The 16,195-nt window shown below is 42.2% G+C and overlaps 3 protein-coding genes across 3 annotated transcripts; 2 read left to right on the top strand and 1 right to left on the bottom strand.

Annotated features, from left to right (window-relative positions):
- Positions 1 to 6,608: 6,608 nt before the first annotated feature.
- LOC127327847 (lysine-specific demethylase JMJ703-like) lies at positions 6,609 to 8,619 on the top strand. The gene is made up of 4 exons (XM_051354648.1): positions 6,609 to 6,812; positions 7,202 to 7,305; positions 7,380 to 7,578; positions 8,113 to 8,619. The coding sequence occupies exons 1-4, from the start codon at positions 6,806 to 6,808 to the stop codon at positions 8,130 to 8,132; spliced, it is 330 nt and encodes a 109-aa protein (XP_051210608.1). The 5' UTR covers positions 6,609 to 6,805; the 3' UTR covers positions 8,133 to 8,619.
- A 1,296-nt stretch (positions 8,620 to 9,915) lies between these two features.
- Positions 9,916 to 11,585, bottom strand: LOC127327846 (AAA-ATPase At3g50940-like). Its single transcript, XM_051354647.2, has 2 exons — positions 10,537 to 11,585; positions 9,916 to 10,425 (listed from the first exon to the last, which is right to left on the bottom strand). Exons 1-2 carry the CDS (start codon positions 11,524 to 11,526, stop codon positions 10,063 to 10,065), a joined length of 1,353 nt encoding a protein of 450 aa, XP_051210607.1. The 5' UTR covers positions 11,527 to 11,585; the 3' UTR covers positions 9,916 to 10,062.
- A 2,962-nt stretch (positions 11,586 to 14,547) lies between these two features.
- Positions 14,548 to 15,952, top strand: LOC127340372 (protein FAR1-RELATED SEQUENCE 5-like). Its single transcript, XM_071824936.1, has 2 exons — positions 14,548 to 15,443; positions 15,553 to 15,952. Exons 1-2 carry the CDS (start codon positions 14,548 to 14,550, stop codon positions 15,950 to 15,952), a joined length of 1,296 nt encoding a protein of 431 aa, XP_071681037.1.
- The last annotated feature ends 243 nt before the right edge of the window (positions 15,953 to 16,195 follow it).

The following is a 16,195-nucleotide window of genomic DNA, read 5'->3' as shown; positions in this document are numbered from 1 at the left end:
ACTAGGTAACTATGTATCGAAAGCTTATAGCAAATAACTTAATGACGTGATCTTATGCTACGCTTAATTGGGTGTGTCCATTATATCATTCACATAATGACATAACCTTGTTATTAATAACATCCAATGTTCATGATCATGAAACGATGATCATCTATTAATCAACAAGCTAGTTATACAAGAGGCTTACTAGGGACTCCTTGTTGTTCACATAACACACATGTATCAATGTTTCGGTTAATACAATTATAGCATGGTATGTAAACATTATCATAAACACAAAGATATATTATAATAACCATTTTATTATTGCCTCTTGGGCATATCTCCAACACTTGCTTATTTGCATTCATCATATTACTTTGTGTTGACAATTATCCATGAGATAAACATGTTGAAGTTGAAAGCAACTGCTGAAACTTATATCTTCCTTTGTGTTGCTTCAAAGCTTTCTACTAAGAATCTATTGCTTTATGAGTTAACTGCTATGCAAGTCTTATTGATGCTTGTCTTGAAAGTACTATTCATGAAAAGTCTTTGCTATATGATTCAGTTGTTTATTCATTGTCTTTACCATTGCTTCGAATCACTTCATTCATCTCATATGCTTTACAATAGTATTGATCAAGATTATGATAGCATGTCACTTCAGAAATTATCCTTGTTATCGTTTACCTACTCGAGGGCGAGTAGGAACTAAGTTTGGGGATGCTTGATACGTCTCAAACGTATCTATAATTTTTTATGTTCCATGCTACTTTTATGATGATACTCACATGTTTTATACACACTTTATGTCATTATTATGCATTTTCCGGCACTAACCTATTGACGAGATGTCGAAGAGCCGATTCTTTGTTTTCTCGTTTTTGGTTTCAGAAATCCTACAACGGAAATATTCTCGGAATTGGACGAAATCAACGCCCAGGGTCTTATTTTTCCACGTAGCTTCCAGAAGACCGGAGAGCATACGAAGTGGGGCCACGAGGTGGCCAGACCATAAGGCCGCGCGGCCTAGGTGGGCCCCACGCCGCCCTATGGTGTGGGGCCCTCGTGCCTCCACCGACGCTGCCCTTCCGCCTATTTATTCCCTCCGTCGCGAAAACCCCTGTACCGAGAGCCACGATACGGAAAACCACCCAGAGACGCCACCGCCGCCAATCCCATCTCGGGGGATTCAGGAGATCGCCTCCGGCACCCTGCCAGAGAGGGGAATCATCTCCCGGAGGACTCTTCATCACCATGATCGCCTCCGGATTGATGAGTAAGTAGTTCACCCTTGGACTATGGGTCCATAGCAGTAGCTAGATGGTTGTCTTCTCCTCATTGTGTTATCATGTTAGATCTTGTGAGATGCCTATCATGATCAAGATCATCTATTTGTAATGCTACATGTTGTGTTTGTTGGGATCCGATGAATATGGAATACTATGTCAAGTTGATTATCAATATATCATATATGTGTTGTTTATGATCTTGCATGCTCTCCGTTGCTAGTAGAGGCTCTGGCCAAGTTGATACTTGTAACTCCAAGAGGGAGTATTTATGCTCGATAGTGGGTTCATGCCTCCATTAAATGCAGGATGACAGAAAGTTCTAAGGTTGTGGATGTGCTGTTGCCACTAGGGATAAAACATCGATGCTTTGTCTAAGGATATTTGTGTTGATTACATTACGCACCATACTTAATGCAATTGTCCATTGTTTGCAACTTAATACTGGAAGGGGTGCGGATGCTAACCCGAAGGTGGACTTTTTAGGCATAGATGCATGCTGGATAGCGGTCTATGTACTTTGTCGTAATGCCCGATTAAATCTCACTCTACTCATCATGATATGTATGTGCATTGTTATGCCCTCTTTATTTGTCAATTGCCCAACTGTAATTTGTTCACCCAACATGCTTTATCTTATTGGAGAGACACCACTAGTGAACTGTGGACCCCGGTCCATTATTTTACATCTGAATACAATCTACTGCAAACATTGTTCTTTACTGTTCTTCGCATACAAACATCATTTTCCACACCATACATTTAATCCTTTGTTTACAACAAGCCGATGAGATTGACAACCTCACTGTTAAGTTGGGGCAAAGTATTTGGATTGTGTTGTGCAGGTTCCACGTTGGCGCCGGAATCTCTGGTGTTGCGCTGCACTACACTCCGCCGCCAACAACCTTCACGTGCTCCTTGACTCCTACTGGTTCGATAACCTTGGTTTCTTACTGAGGGAAAACTTGCTGCTGTACGCATCACACCTTCCTCTTGGGGTTCCCAACGGGCGTGTGCTTGACGCGTCATCATGGAGCAAGTTGTTCCATGTGCTGCAGGTGATGCTGATCCTTCTAATGCCATCAAGCTTATGGGCACATCCGGCCCACGCAGATCCATACTAATGATCAAGATGGTGGAGTAGAAGCCTCAAGCTCATTCCAAGTGGAGCCTAGCTCAACTCAAGCTGAACCATCAAGTGCAGCCCAAGATTCATCCTCTACTCAAGATGAGCCGCATTCCGAAGAACAAGAAGAAAATCCTCATCCTCCTGAGCAAGACCAAGATGCTGATCAAGAATCATCCTCATCCCATGCTCAAGCTCAAATTGTCCCTCATGATCAAGAACTAGCTAGGGATGAATTTATTGATCATGAAGGAACCATTCGGAAGATCAAGGCCGCTTCAAGGGAAAGTGACATGAAAGTGGATCAAGTCCTTGGTAGCATCTCAAGAGGAGTGGTAACTCGTAGACACCATGCATTACTTATCACTTATTGTCAACATCATGCTTTTGTGTCTAGTTTTGAGCCACTCAAGGTACACGAGGCCTTGGTTGATCCGGGTTGGTTAATTGCCATGCAAGAAGAATTAGAATGTTTCACCCGCGATGAAGTATGGTCTCTAGTTGAGAGACCCAAAGATCATCGCATCAATGTCATTGGGACCAAATGGGTGTTCAAAAAAAACAAGATGAGAATGACATTGTCATAAGAAATAAATCAAGGTTAGTGGCGCAAGGGTTTGCCCAAATAGAAGGTATGGACTATGAGGACACCTTTGCATCGGTTGCCCGTCTTGAAGCTATTCGTCTTTTGCTTGCATTTGCATCTTTTCATAATTTCAAGTTCTATCAAATGAATGAGAAAAGTGCATTTTTGAATGGTCCCCTAAAAGAAACGGCATATGTGGCTCGACCCCCGGGTTTCGAAGATCCATGCCGTCCCAACCATGTGTATTTACTCCATAAGGCACTCTATGGGCTCAAGCAAGCTCCACGTGCTTGGTATGAGTACCTTAGGGATTTATTACTCAAGGATGGATTCGGCATGGGTACGGTCGATTCCACCTTTTCAGCAAGCGGGTTAAAGGGGGTGGCCTGTTCTTATGCCAAATATATGTTGATGATATTATTTTTGGTGGAACTAACCCTGAACATAACAAGACTTTTGAGTTGTTGATTACCAGGAGATTTGAGATGTCCATGATAGGGGAGTTGAAGTTCTTTTTAGGCTTCCAAGCGACGCAACTTGCAAAAGGCACCTTCATCTCCCAAGAAAAATATGTGAAGTACATCTCAGAAAGTTTAGCATGATCAAAGCAAGCCCAATAAAGACACCCATGCACGTAAAGGGGCAGCTTGGCTCATGTGATGGTGAGAAGGATGTGAATCAAAAGGTATACCGGTCCATGATTGGATCCTTGCTCTACCTTTGTGCTTCCATGCCATATATCATGTTAAGTGTCAGGATGTGTGCTCGTTTTCAATCTGCTCCTAAGGAGAGCCACTTGGTGGCGGTCAAACGGATTTTAAGATACCTTGTTCTTACTCCTACCCTTGGGCTGTGGTATCCAAAGGGGTCAACCTTTGAACTCATAGGCTATTCAGATTCGATTGGGATGGTCATAAGGTTGACCGGAAGTCTACCTCTGGGGCTTGCCAATTTATTGAACGGTCATTGCTGAGTTGTTCATCTAATAAACAAAACTTCACTGCTCTATCCACCGCCGAAGCCGAATACATATCAGCGGCATCTTATTGCACTCAGTTGTTGTGGATGAAGCAAATCTTGAAAGACTATGGTGTGTCTCTTGGTATGGTGTTTCTTTTATGTGACAACGAAAGTGCAACAAAGATCGCTAACAACTCAGTTCAACATTGCCGCACAAAACATATTGACATTCGCCATCACTTCCTACGTGACCATGTTTCCAACCGGGACATTGAGCTCACTCATGTGGAAACAATGTACCAATTGGCAAATATTTTCACTAAGCCTTTGGATGAAGTCCAGTTTGTGAACTTGAGAGGAGAACTTGGTATTCTTGATCCTAACAACTTAGACTGAACAACTTCTTGCACTACATTCTTGCTTTTAACTTGCTATCTAGTTTGGTTGAGCAACACATATAAGGATAGTCAGCATTACCAGACCGCATTGTATGCACAAATTACAAGTTGGTTGCATCTCAAAAGAATTATAAATACCTCTAACCAAAAAGACAAATAGTTGCTGATTCAGTTGGAAGCAGGCAAAATTTGAACTACAGTTAGGATCATAACTATGTATTTCATCATATATCCACTCTAAGTTTTGCAAGATTACACCCCTAGGTAACAAAGCTCATGATTGCCGTTTTGACCACATTTTGAATCAAGCACAAGTAGTTAAAAAATTTCAAAAAAGTACGAATCCTTCGCACTGTATTATCTTATGTGACCTAGCTACTATTACAAGTATTAAATAAGAGTATCACAATTATTATAGAAAATCCTTCTCAGAAATGACCTGCCATGTACGATGTTTCATGGCTTTCAAGCCAAATAATCTAGGATATAGTCGAAATCATGGTATAGTTTGTTAAAATGACCCTATATTATGCACATGTCCGTGTCTTGTGATGGCAAGGAATTTTGGTTTTTGGCATTTTAATTTTAATTGCACAAATTTTTTTATTTTATTTTCTAAGGGCTAAAAATGTTTTTTTGTGAAGTACCTACCCGAAAAAAAGCATTCGAATATTGGACCATCCAAAAATTCAGGAATACTAGACCACATTGTATGTACAAATCACCAGCTGGTTCCAACTCAAAATATTTATAGGTACCTCTCACCAAAAAGATAAATAGTCGCCGATTCAGCTGGATGAACTGCATATGCTTGATAGTTGGCTCATGATTTTTCCAAAAAGAAATTTTTAGCCTCACAACTATCCATTTCATCATAGATCCACTCTAGTTTTGCAAGATTATATCCCTAGGTAACAAACTTGGAGTATCACAACACATTTTTTTTATTTTCTCCGCAACAAAAAAATAGGAAAATATAACCGAATTACACATAAAATGCCGTCGGCATAGCCCAGACACGTCATGCTAAAACGGTGGAAATGACAGAAGGGCTATGTGCCGTTGGCATTGCTCTACAACGTGAGCTGACCGTCAACACAAGAGACGTGTCAGCGAGCTATACCGACAACATATATATGTCGACGGTAGCCCTAGTCATATCATCGGAATACCGAAGACGAAGCTATGCCAACGGTCTCCATCTGTGTACATCGGGCGATGCCGTCGACTTTTCTATGCCGACGGCCCTTCCCCAGCCATAGGTGTCTGGATGCTACGCTGACGGCCCCGACATTTGGCCGTCAACATAGGTCCGGTCCGTCGGCATCTCCCGGTTTTCCTATAGTGTGTTGAACAACTCCATGTCATGGATATGCATGGGTTGGATTTTGGAGTCCGAGGAGACCCAACATGTTTTCATTTGTCATTTTCACTATGCCGCCAGAACGTTTAGGTGCTAGCAAAGTTCCGCACAAGAAAAAAAATAAAGCCCTAGATTTTTTGGAATTTTTTTGACAACCTATTTGATATAACCTCTTTGCAACTAATCGATAATGAATTTTCAAGCCAACCATCTACTCTCTTTTACATAGACCCCCTAGGTTAAGGGTGAAAATGGTTAGATAATTTCCAAAAAAAAATCATTTCAGAACCTGATGGTATTGCAAATGTTACTCCATCCAATCCATAATAAGTATCGTTGATTTAGTCAACTTTGTACTATATCAGCGACACGTATTATAGGACGGAAGGATTAAGACATTTGACATCTGAACAAACTACTCTTTCAAATTATGTAACATAGCAAATTTTGTAAATTTCAAGAGGGTCATTAAATGAATCATGGCAATCATAATCATGCTTTACTCTTTTAAAGTATAGGTACTACTAGCACTTCCAAAATTAACATCATCGTTGCAGCAAGGGTTTCTATAAGCATAAGACAATTGTAGATTATACTGTGTTTTTTACATTAATATATTTCTTATCTATAGTGTGGTTAGGTTGGTCATAGTGAAGAGTAAATTTAAACTACTAGTAATATGCATTGTATCATTTATTATGTTTTAAACTAATAGTAACTTAACTAGTTGCCACCTCACTTTTTTATTTCACCAAAACGTTTTGCAATTGTATGAATAAGGATGTTTCTATTTGATGCTTCTATTTATATTACTCTTAGTATGAATAGTCGAGAATTCACCAGCAGTATGGGACAGTCTCCTAACGGAAGTGAGGGTTCCAACTTCCAAGCTAAAAAAAAAAACAAAATTGTTGCGCCGGAGACGGCGCTCCCAGCGGCGGCCGGCCCCGCATATGGCGAATAAGACGAGAGAGAGGTGGGACAAGGCCGCATTTGCCGCCTGCCTGCCGAGGCGGGCCACCCCGGCGCCTGCCGCGGCTACATCCGGTTCTTCGACGACTGCCAGTTCCGGTGGCACGCCGCCCGCCAGCAGAATCGATGCGTGGTTCGTCTCCCGCCTCCTCCGCCGTCGTCTAGTGTTTCTCCCCCCTCTGTCGGCATCCATACCCGCCCTGAATGACCTCCTTATGGTTGCTGCTGCTGTGGTCGCGCGGCGATGTATTCTGTTTGGATTCATCTCGTTTAGCCTTAATTTCGATTCCATCCGATGTTTCTTGGTGTGCCCTGCGATGATTCTCACTGAAAATGTCCCCTTCTGCACTGTAATTATTTATTTACTGCTCTCTCGTGCCGTGGTTTCACTGAATTCATTTTCCTGCTCCGTTGCCACGATTAATGCATCTTTTATTTTTGTGGATGCTGGCGAATTTCTTTTATCTTTTATAGGAAGTTTGATCTTTGTTTCGTTAACATTCCATCTCTTTTTGAATGCAGGGTTTAGGAGCCGAGTAAATACTTCAGAATTGGGATCCAATGCAGATGACATACACCATGTTTCTGAAATATTAAACGCGGGGTTGCAGGGGCCTCTGTTTATGGTAAATTTCAGTTCTGTGACTAGTATGTACTTCTTCAGCATCTGGATATCTTAGTACTTGATATAAATTTTCAGGGTACTGTAGATAAGTGCCCAGGTGAAGTTTTTATCAACGTGTCTCCTACCAGGTACTGGAACATGGTCAGAGAGAGGGTAAACATGGAAATACGAAGGCAACTCAGTATGGGAAGGCCCAACTTTCCTACTCTGCAGCCCCCAAGATCAGTTGATGGTCTTGAAATGTTTGGGCTTTTATCACCCAGCAGTAGTTCGGGTGAGATATTGGTTCTTGGCAGTCACTTGACTAATTTGTGAACGATTCCCTTTTTTGTTGTTGAAAATCTTAGCACCACCTGCCTATGCCAAAAGACCGCTTTTGAGAAAGATTTTCTCTTGCATTCACATATATTTAGGGATGAGGCCAACAATCCCCGCACAGCTGGACATATTCTCTAGCTTAATACTTTTAGTACATCTTTAAATTTTTTTATTTGCCAATCCTTTGACTCTCTGTACAGATTCTTGGAAATATGTTATTTTATTATTACAACATAGTAACTGTTCTATAAAAACTAATTTCTGAACAAACTCTGTAGCAATATGGCAAGACTCTTCTGTTACCCTAATTCAGTTAATGGTGAAAATTATAAATCCAGTTCAGGTGCTAAGTTTTTGTGATTGCTTGATTGCATGGATGATTGCCACTTAGCGGTTTCACTTTCACAAACCTACAGTATTATAATTATGTTAATTGGTTGTAGCCATACACTTCGATTTTTGCAGTAGCTGTTTTTCTAATCCTTTACAGGCAATCAGGACAAAGGATAGAGATCGCATCTGTACAGAGTACTGGAGATCCAGGCCCCATGTTGTCAACGAGAATCGTGATTTTTCAATCTGGATGAGTGATTCAGAGAGGGTCCGCCAAATATTGCCTTGAGGGGCCTCTTCCAGAGAGCTAGCCCTGACAAACTGTGAACCCTGCGAGGTTTACTGGCAAGCAATACCAATCTGGATGAGTTATCCAGGCAGCAGGAGATTGCGAAGCAATGTCACTGACAAGAGTAAACATCAACTGTGTGTTGTATATTAGATGGTCTGGTTTCTTCAAAAAGGCAGAACAATTTTCTTGTTTTTATCGTATGAGCATGTTGATCCTTGTGGACTACTTGGCATGAAATGTCTCTTTGCCTTCTCCTTATGTATAATATCATTCCGTACTGTACATCTTCTCAAAGTAAAAATGCCATGACAGTTCTTTATGGTAACATTTTGTTCTGTCACCCGCTCATCTTTTTTCATGCGTTGTTCCTGATGATATTTATCAGATTTTCTTTTCTTCGTAAAAGAAACCAAAAGCATGGAACAAACCTGTAAACAATTAAGGGTTAATCGCAGTCTACCTGGAACCTTTGGATTCATTTAATGTCCCCTTAATGATTCGGATCTCCTGCACCTTTTCTTTTGCAAGTTCATGATTCTGATCTCAGTGGTTTGTTGCTTTTATATATTTATTTATTAGAAGATCTAGTTTTTCTTTTGTAATATTTGCTGCACTAAATGTGCTCTGCTGGGCACTTAATTATGTTGCCAAATTCATAAGGTTAATTTCACTAACTCATCTTTCTAGAGGCAACTATAAGTTTCACTATCTTTGAAGTTCATTTTTGTATTTTGTTGTTGCACAAAGGGTGTCCACTGTACTGTGGTTAATATTGTCTTCCTGATGTCTTGTTGAGGGGATACTTGGAAGAACCTTGTCTTTGGGTAGTGACAGATAACAATACACTCAGCCTCCTTAGCTTAAATGTTTAATTTGTCTTGGGGTTTCTGATACCACTGTCCTCTATGTTGCTCCAACATTACTCAGATTTATGAAGATTTGAATTGTGATATCTTATGGCTATTCCACTGTTATCTTGCAGATAGCGAAACACCAAAGAACTCAGACTTCCATGTGCTGGCATGTAAGTTATCTTGTAGACTTTTACACATCTGCTCTTATTACTATTCTCTGTTCACTTCATAGATGGGTCATTCCTGTTTTACTCTATCATTTCAGCTCTTGAGTCCCAAATTTGCGACTGCCTTGTTTTTTCCATGATCTCGTGATAATAGCTGTTAGCTGGTAACTATGCTTGCGTGTGTGTGCTATTGGTTGCACTTGGGTTGCCTTGTTAGTTCACTCGCCTCAGCCGGTAGGGGCGGTGAGTGTTAGGGTCACACAATTCTGTTTGATATAAATGAATGGTAGAAAATTGGAGATCATATTTCCTTTGTATTTAAATTCGTAATGCTGGGTGAATATAAATGAATGGTAGAAAATTGGAGACCATACAATGGACAAACTATGCGAGAAGTAGCTATATCCTACATTCTGTAGTTGGCTGGCTCTGCTGGCTAGTGTCTTGTTGTATATATGTAACTTATTTTTGCAACAGTACTCAACCTGACTGCTCTAAAAACGCATGTTATTAGTAGTCAAAATGATCACATATTTTGCAACGGATCTCCTGTTGGACCTATCTACATGGTATGCTCACTCTTTGGTCAGTGTTAGCTTCCACACTCCTAGCTGCTTCCGTCTTCTGTGGAATCGTTCTTCACCACCGCCTCTTTGGAATCTTTCTTCTCATCCAGCTGCTTGTTTTCAGTCTTGATCGCATCGCCATCTTTCTTTTCGTCCACCTGCACAATTTCAGTCTTGATCTCATTTTCATCTTTCTTCTCATCCACCTGCTTGTTTTCAGTCTTGATCTCATTGGCAAGCATCTTTCTTCTTTGAGTTTAGGAGCTCGACAAGATCATTGAGAGCGATATCAGTATTGTCATTCCTCATCAGAACCTCGGCGACCTCTGCAGGTGTGACAGTCACCTCCTTGATCAACTCCTCAATCTCTGGATACGTGGCATGAGAGTTGATGGCATGGTAGTTATTGGCAAGGATCCGAAAAGCCTCCGCGGTGCAGTAGCCCATGTGGATGTGCATGTCCATCCTGCCAGGCCGCAAAAGTGCTGGATCGAGACGCTCCTTGTAGTTGGTCGTGAAGATGATGATCCTTTCCTCCCCAGTTGTGGACCACAAGCCGTCAACAAAATTGAGCAGCCCAGATAATGTTACCTATGCAGAGAGTAACCCAATTGTCATCAGCATAGGCAAGAAAGCTGCAGAATCAGGGGGTGGAGAGGTTATTATATATATATATAGAAGGTATTCTGACTCCATATGTACCTTGTCTTCTGCCTTCTTCTTTTCTGTAGAATTTGACTTGGCATGGTCCTCGTCTTCATCCTGTTCCCCCCTTTGATTCAGTTCAATGGTACAGTCGATGTCTTCAACCACAAGAATGGATCGGTTGGTCATGCCAACAAGAAGCCTCCTGAGGTCTGAGTTGGACTCAACCCCAGTCAGTTCGAGATCGTATATGTCGAACCTGAGGCGGTTGGCTATGGTGGCGATGAGACTGGACTTGCCGGTACCCGGTGGACCGTACAACAGGTACCCTCGCTTCCATGCCTTACCGATCCTCCTATAGTAATCCTTCCTCTGGATGAACCTGTCAAGGTCGTCGATGATGGACTGCTTCTGCTTCTGTTCCATGGCGAGGGTCTCGAATGTGGAAGGGTGCTGCAGCTCCATGTGATTCCACTCGTCAGAGTACTCGTTCATCGAAATACTGAGGCACATCTCCTCGTCTTTGATGGCCTTGGCCTTGGCGACGATGAACGGGAGGTACTCCTTGAGGGCCTTTTCCTTGTGCCTCTTGTGGAAGCTCACCTCATAGGATCTGACCTCTCGTGCACCGCCGTTCCCATTTGGGTTGCCCTTGACCTCACGGGTGAGGAGGCGCCACCTGAACTCCGTCCCTTCGTACACGTCGGCCATCTCCTCGCCCGCCTCCATGCTGACGACCATCCTATCGTCGTTGCTCTCGGCGCTGCTGACCCGCAGCCGCTGCATGCCGATGTTAGCGGGGGTGTTGTCGATGCGCGCGGAGAGGTAGGCCTTGACGGCCCAGTAGACGTGGTTGTAGGACCACCCCTCGTTCTCCTCCACCACGATGGTGTGCTGCCATGTCAGGCGCGAGCGGAGGCTTGCCAGGAGGTGGGAGAGGGCCTCATGCGCCTCGGACGGAAGTAACTCGTTTGCGAGGCCACGGACGAGCATGAGGGAGGCTGCCAGGGAGGCCGCTGTGGCGATAGTCTTGTCGTAGGACACCATGGCCTTGTTCTGTTCCTCTGTGCTTTTGATGTGGAGCAGTGGTGGGCGTGTTGAATGAACTGAGGTGGGGAGGCGGGGTGTGTGTTGGGGGTTTCTGAAACTTCTTATAGGCAGTGATGCGTGTGGTGGGTTGTTGACTGAGTGATGTCTTTCTCTGAAAGATACATGTCTGAATAATCTAAAGCGTGATGTTCCAAACCACCACTCACACAGGACGCACAACACAGTCTACTTGGCAAAAAGGTTGCATCACATTACGACGCAATTTCCATGCACTAATTAATTCCTAGAGTCTATATGTGGTAGATTGTTGATACTTTCTGTAATTGGCCCTTACTAGTAGTTTGTTTCCAGCACCTAATTAAGTACTGAGAAAAAGATACTCCCTCCAATCTATAATAAAGTAAGTGTCGGGGTTTTAGTTCAAATTTGGAGGGAGTAGCAGCTTCCTTACATAACACTGTATGTTAATTCCCCTGTAATCTCCCCATATGGTAAACTATTGATAAGTCTCGGTGACGGTCACTTGCTAACAGGCAATTTTGTGGACCGGCCACGTGCTGTCACATTTCCTAGCAACGATTCTTGGCTAAAGTACTTGTCACTTTTTTCTCCCTGAATAATACAGTTGTCAGCTGGTTACTGATTATTATTATTGTGCATTCGTTTCTGATGAGTTCCGAATTCATATAGCGTTCAGGGGAAAGCGGTGTGACTTTAGCTTCCTTGGCAGTTGGCATCCAAGTTTGATATCCATTCTATTCATAAGAATCACAATCGAGATTCCACAAGGTATGTCCTTCTGTCTGTAACCTGCAGTTGTTGTTATTCTGGCATGTAGGATTTTCTCGATGCCTACAATCACTTGCGTTTCCTAGCATCTATTCCTGGTTTAAGTATGCATCAAATTTTATTTTTGACATGGAACGAAAACATTCCATCAACTTAGCACGGCCTAATCGCCGGACATGGCCCTGGTTACAACTTACAAGTACATATTACAGTACTTTTCTTTGCTAATAAATTTTTAGAGGAGTTCGTTTCAGATGGAGCCCCAGATTCATAAATCGCTCTCCGGCGTCCCTTGAAAGCTGTGTGATTTTGCTGCCTTGGCATCCAAGTTTGATCAAGAATTGCACCACATTTGTTCTCTCAGGGATGGGACAGGAATGGAGAGAGTTGTGCGCGCAAGTTTTCTGGAAGCTAGTTAGTTAGTTAGTTTTCTCGAGAAAAGCATAAGAAGTTTGACCAGGAACCGTGGACGTTGCTACGTGGTGCCATAGCACCGGTTAGTCTACCGGAGTGCCCCCCCTGTCCGGATGGAAAACTTTCCCGAAATGGCAAAACTTTCCCGAAATAGAAAGTGGTCCCATCGCATGTGGACAACCTGTCACGTTCACACGCGTGGACCACCATCACGTGCCCCAAACCCACAGAAACTACATCTTCCAGGCAAAAAATACATCCCCTAAGACAAAAGCAGAAATACATCGATCAGTAGGAGACAGATATCTCCAGAACCCTACCTCTGTTCCTTCTTCCTCCTTCCTCCCTCCTCCTCTCCTTCTCCAGCCGCCATAGACCAAGAATTCCATGGCTGGAACATAAAGCAAAATTACATCTACAGATCTCCAAGAACAACTATAACATAGATCAGACGCCTACCTTCTTCAGGACGAAGAAACAGGTAACAGATGCTTCCTCCCCTGTCTGCTCTTCCCCCAATCCTAGTTTCTTCACCTGACTCCTCTTCCCCCAATCCTACTGTTCTTACATACTTTTCTTACATCTATGGAAGCAGAATCAAACATATATCTAGAGGAACCTTGATCTCTTACAATAACCCAGGGATTTGTGATGAAATCATGAAAATACAAACTAGAACTTTGACCTGCACCATGATATTCTTACATCTGTAACACCAGATCTGTAAGAACTACTGCTTTGTAACATGACCTAGAGCTCAGGAAGAACATGTGCAAGATAAAAAACATGGCAATCATGGCTGGAAAAAACATACACACTGGGGAAAGCAGTACATGGAACCATAAAGCGACATGCAATATTCAAGACAGTTTCCTTGCACACATTCAGTAGAGGTTTAGCAGCAAAAAGCCATAAACTGAAATGCAAACTCTGAATCATGTCTAAGGCAAGTACTTGCACCGCATTGAGTAGTTGCAGATTTGTTCAGCACTGACTAGAAACCGTGCATGTAACATGAAGCAAAAAGAAAACATGGTTGAAAACCTTCAGGAACCACATGTATATTGCGAAAAGTTGGTGCCTTTGCATGAAACATGATTGAAACCCTCGGGAAATCATGTAACTTTCAGTTGAATGTCCATCTTGGAGACATGTAGAAACTTTTGTGAAGGCAAAAAGAAGAACAACATGGAGGAACCTCGTAGCGCAAGAGTAGCAAAGAATGTACTTTTCATTATAGTTTCCCTGCAACTTCCTGTGGTAGGAAAAGAAATAAATTTGTTAGTTTTAATTAACTTATAATTGAGTTATGTAAAAAAATAAAAGTATAGGAAATGTACTTTTGTGACAATGAACATGAAAACATCAACCAACAGTCATTTTGTTTTGCAAATCTGAGTATGACACATTCTATGTCAACTATGACCAAATTTTCATGTTTTGTCGACATGTAATTGTTGCTTTCTTTTTGCTAATTACAATGCATCTTCTTAAGTAGTTATGGATGGAAGTTATTCTGCTGGAGGACTGGATCTTAATGAACCAGCAAATGAAGAGCAAATAGAAGAAGAAGATATGTCAGGCAGCAAGTCAAACAACCCAGATGTAACAAAAAGTTCTGAACATATCAAGCTTGCAAGTGGGAGCAATACAGGTGCATCCGTGACACGAGATACTCAAACAGGTCAAACACTCGTCAACCGATGATTCAGAGAAGAAGATGATGATGATGAGGTGCGATCAACACCATGCAGCCAAGGTGATGTCCAAACACCTTTCCAAGGAATGATGTTTGATTCATGGGAGCAAGCGAAGATGCACTACAACAAATATGCTAAAATGGTTGGGTTTTCAATCAAGTGCAGCACATCAAAGAACTCTACTCTGGATGGACAGAAGGACAAGCAATTGTTTGTTTGTAGTAAAAGTGGGAAAAATGCAGACATAAATGAACTTGAAGCACCACCTGTTAGGCAAAGGAACCGTAGCATCACTAAGAAAACGGAATGCAAAGCTAGACTACGAATAAAGAGGAGAGGGAAGAAGTGGCATGTAACATATTTCATAGAGGAGCACAATCACAAGTTGATTAAGAAGTTCTCCTTGAAGAAGTACTTGAGGTCTCATAAGGGCATCCCTAAGGAAGAGAAAGATTTTGTCAAGCTTTTGCACAAGGTCAATTTATCTGCTGGTAGGGTCATGCGTATTATGGGAGAAGTGTATGGTGGTCTTGCAAATGTACCATATGATAGCAAGGATGTGAGCAATTACATGGCTAAAATCGATGAAGAACACGCCCACAAAGACATGTCAATGCTGCTTGCTCACTTTGCCAGAATGAAGAAGGAAGATCCCAACTTCTACTTCAACTTACATACAGATCATGCAGACAAGGTTGACCGCATCTTCTGGGTAGATGGACCAGCAATTGCCGCATACAAGAACTACAGCGACTGTCTATCATTTGACACCACATACATCACAAACATGTACAATATGCCGTTTGCCCCATTCATTGGGATAAATAGGTACTGTCAAACAATTCAGCTAGGTTGTGGTTTCCTAAAGAACGAGAATATTGAGAGTTTTGAGTGGTTGTTCAAGGAGTTTCTTGAAGCTATGGGTGGTGTCCAGCCAGATAACTTCATAACCCGACCAAGATGCGGCAATGAGATGTGCAATTCTCTCATCATTACCACTTTGTTGTCCACGTAAACCGTAGGTGGCACATTATGCAAAATGCACGAAATTTGTGTTGGGCAACTTCTTGTCAAAACATGAGCAGCTAAGGCAGGAGTTGAATGCAATTATTGACTACAGCATGTCTATTGAAGAGTTTGAAAGTAGATGGGCAGAAATGATTTTCAAGCATGATGTGGCGGACAACACAAATCTTAGTGATTTATATAAAATTAGAGCCACTTTTGTCCCTGCCTACTTCAAGGATCGTTTCTTTCCATTCCTACAAACTACTGCCCGTAGCGAGGGGTTCAATGCAGTATTGAAAAGTTACGTCGACCCACACAACAACCTGCACCATTTCTTCGAGCAGTACTTGAAGTTACAGGAAAAAATAGATGTAGCAGAGGATTCAGTTGAGTTTAAAGATGAGGATAAGACTGTTAGAGTATGGGGAGATTACCCATTTGGAAGAGCAAGCTTTGACAGGTGTATACGCTGCCAATATACCTCCGTTTCAGGGCTGAGCTTCGGAAAGTGACGTCATACAATGTGCAGCAAACTGGTGGCCAAACTTATGTGGTTATGCCAATTAAAACCTATGTTTATGGCTATGGCGATAAAAGCTACAAGGTTGAAGCTAACTTGGATGCCGAAACTTACATCTCAAGAGTGTTGCAAATTCAATAGGGATGGGTTGTTGTGCTGCCATATATTTAGAGTAATGGTGCGATTAGGTACTACGACTATATTCCGTAACGGTACATTCTCCCCGTGTGGAGGA

Source organism: Lolium perenne, chromosome 1 (assembly GCF_019359855.2).
Source record: "Lolium perenne isolate Kyuss_39 chromosome 1, Kyuss_2.0, whole genome shotgun sequence".
NCBI lineage: Eukaryota > Viridiplantae > Streptophyta > Magnoliopsida > Poales > Poaceae > Lolium > Lolium perenne.
Note: the sequence above shows the minus strand (reverse complement) of the source record. Positions and strands in the feature narration are given on the sequence as shown.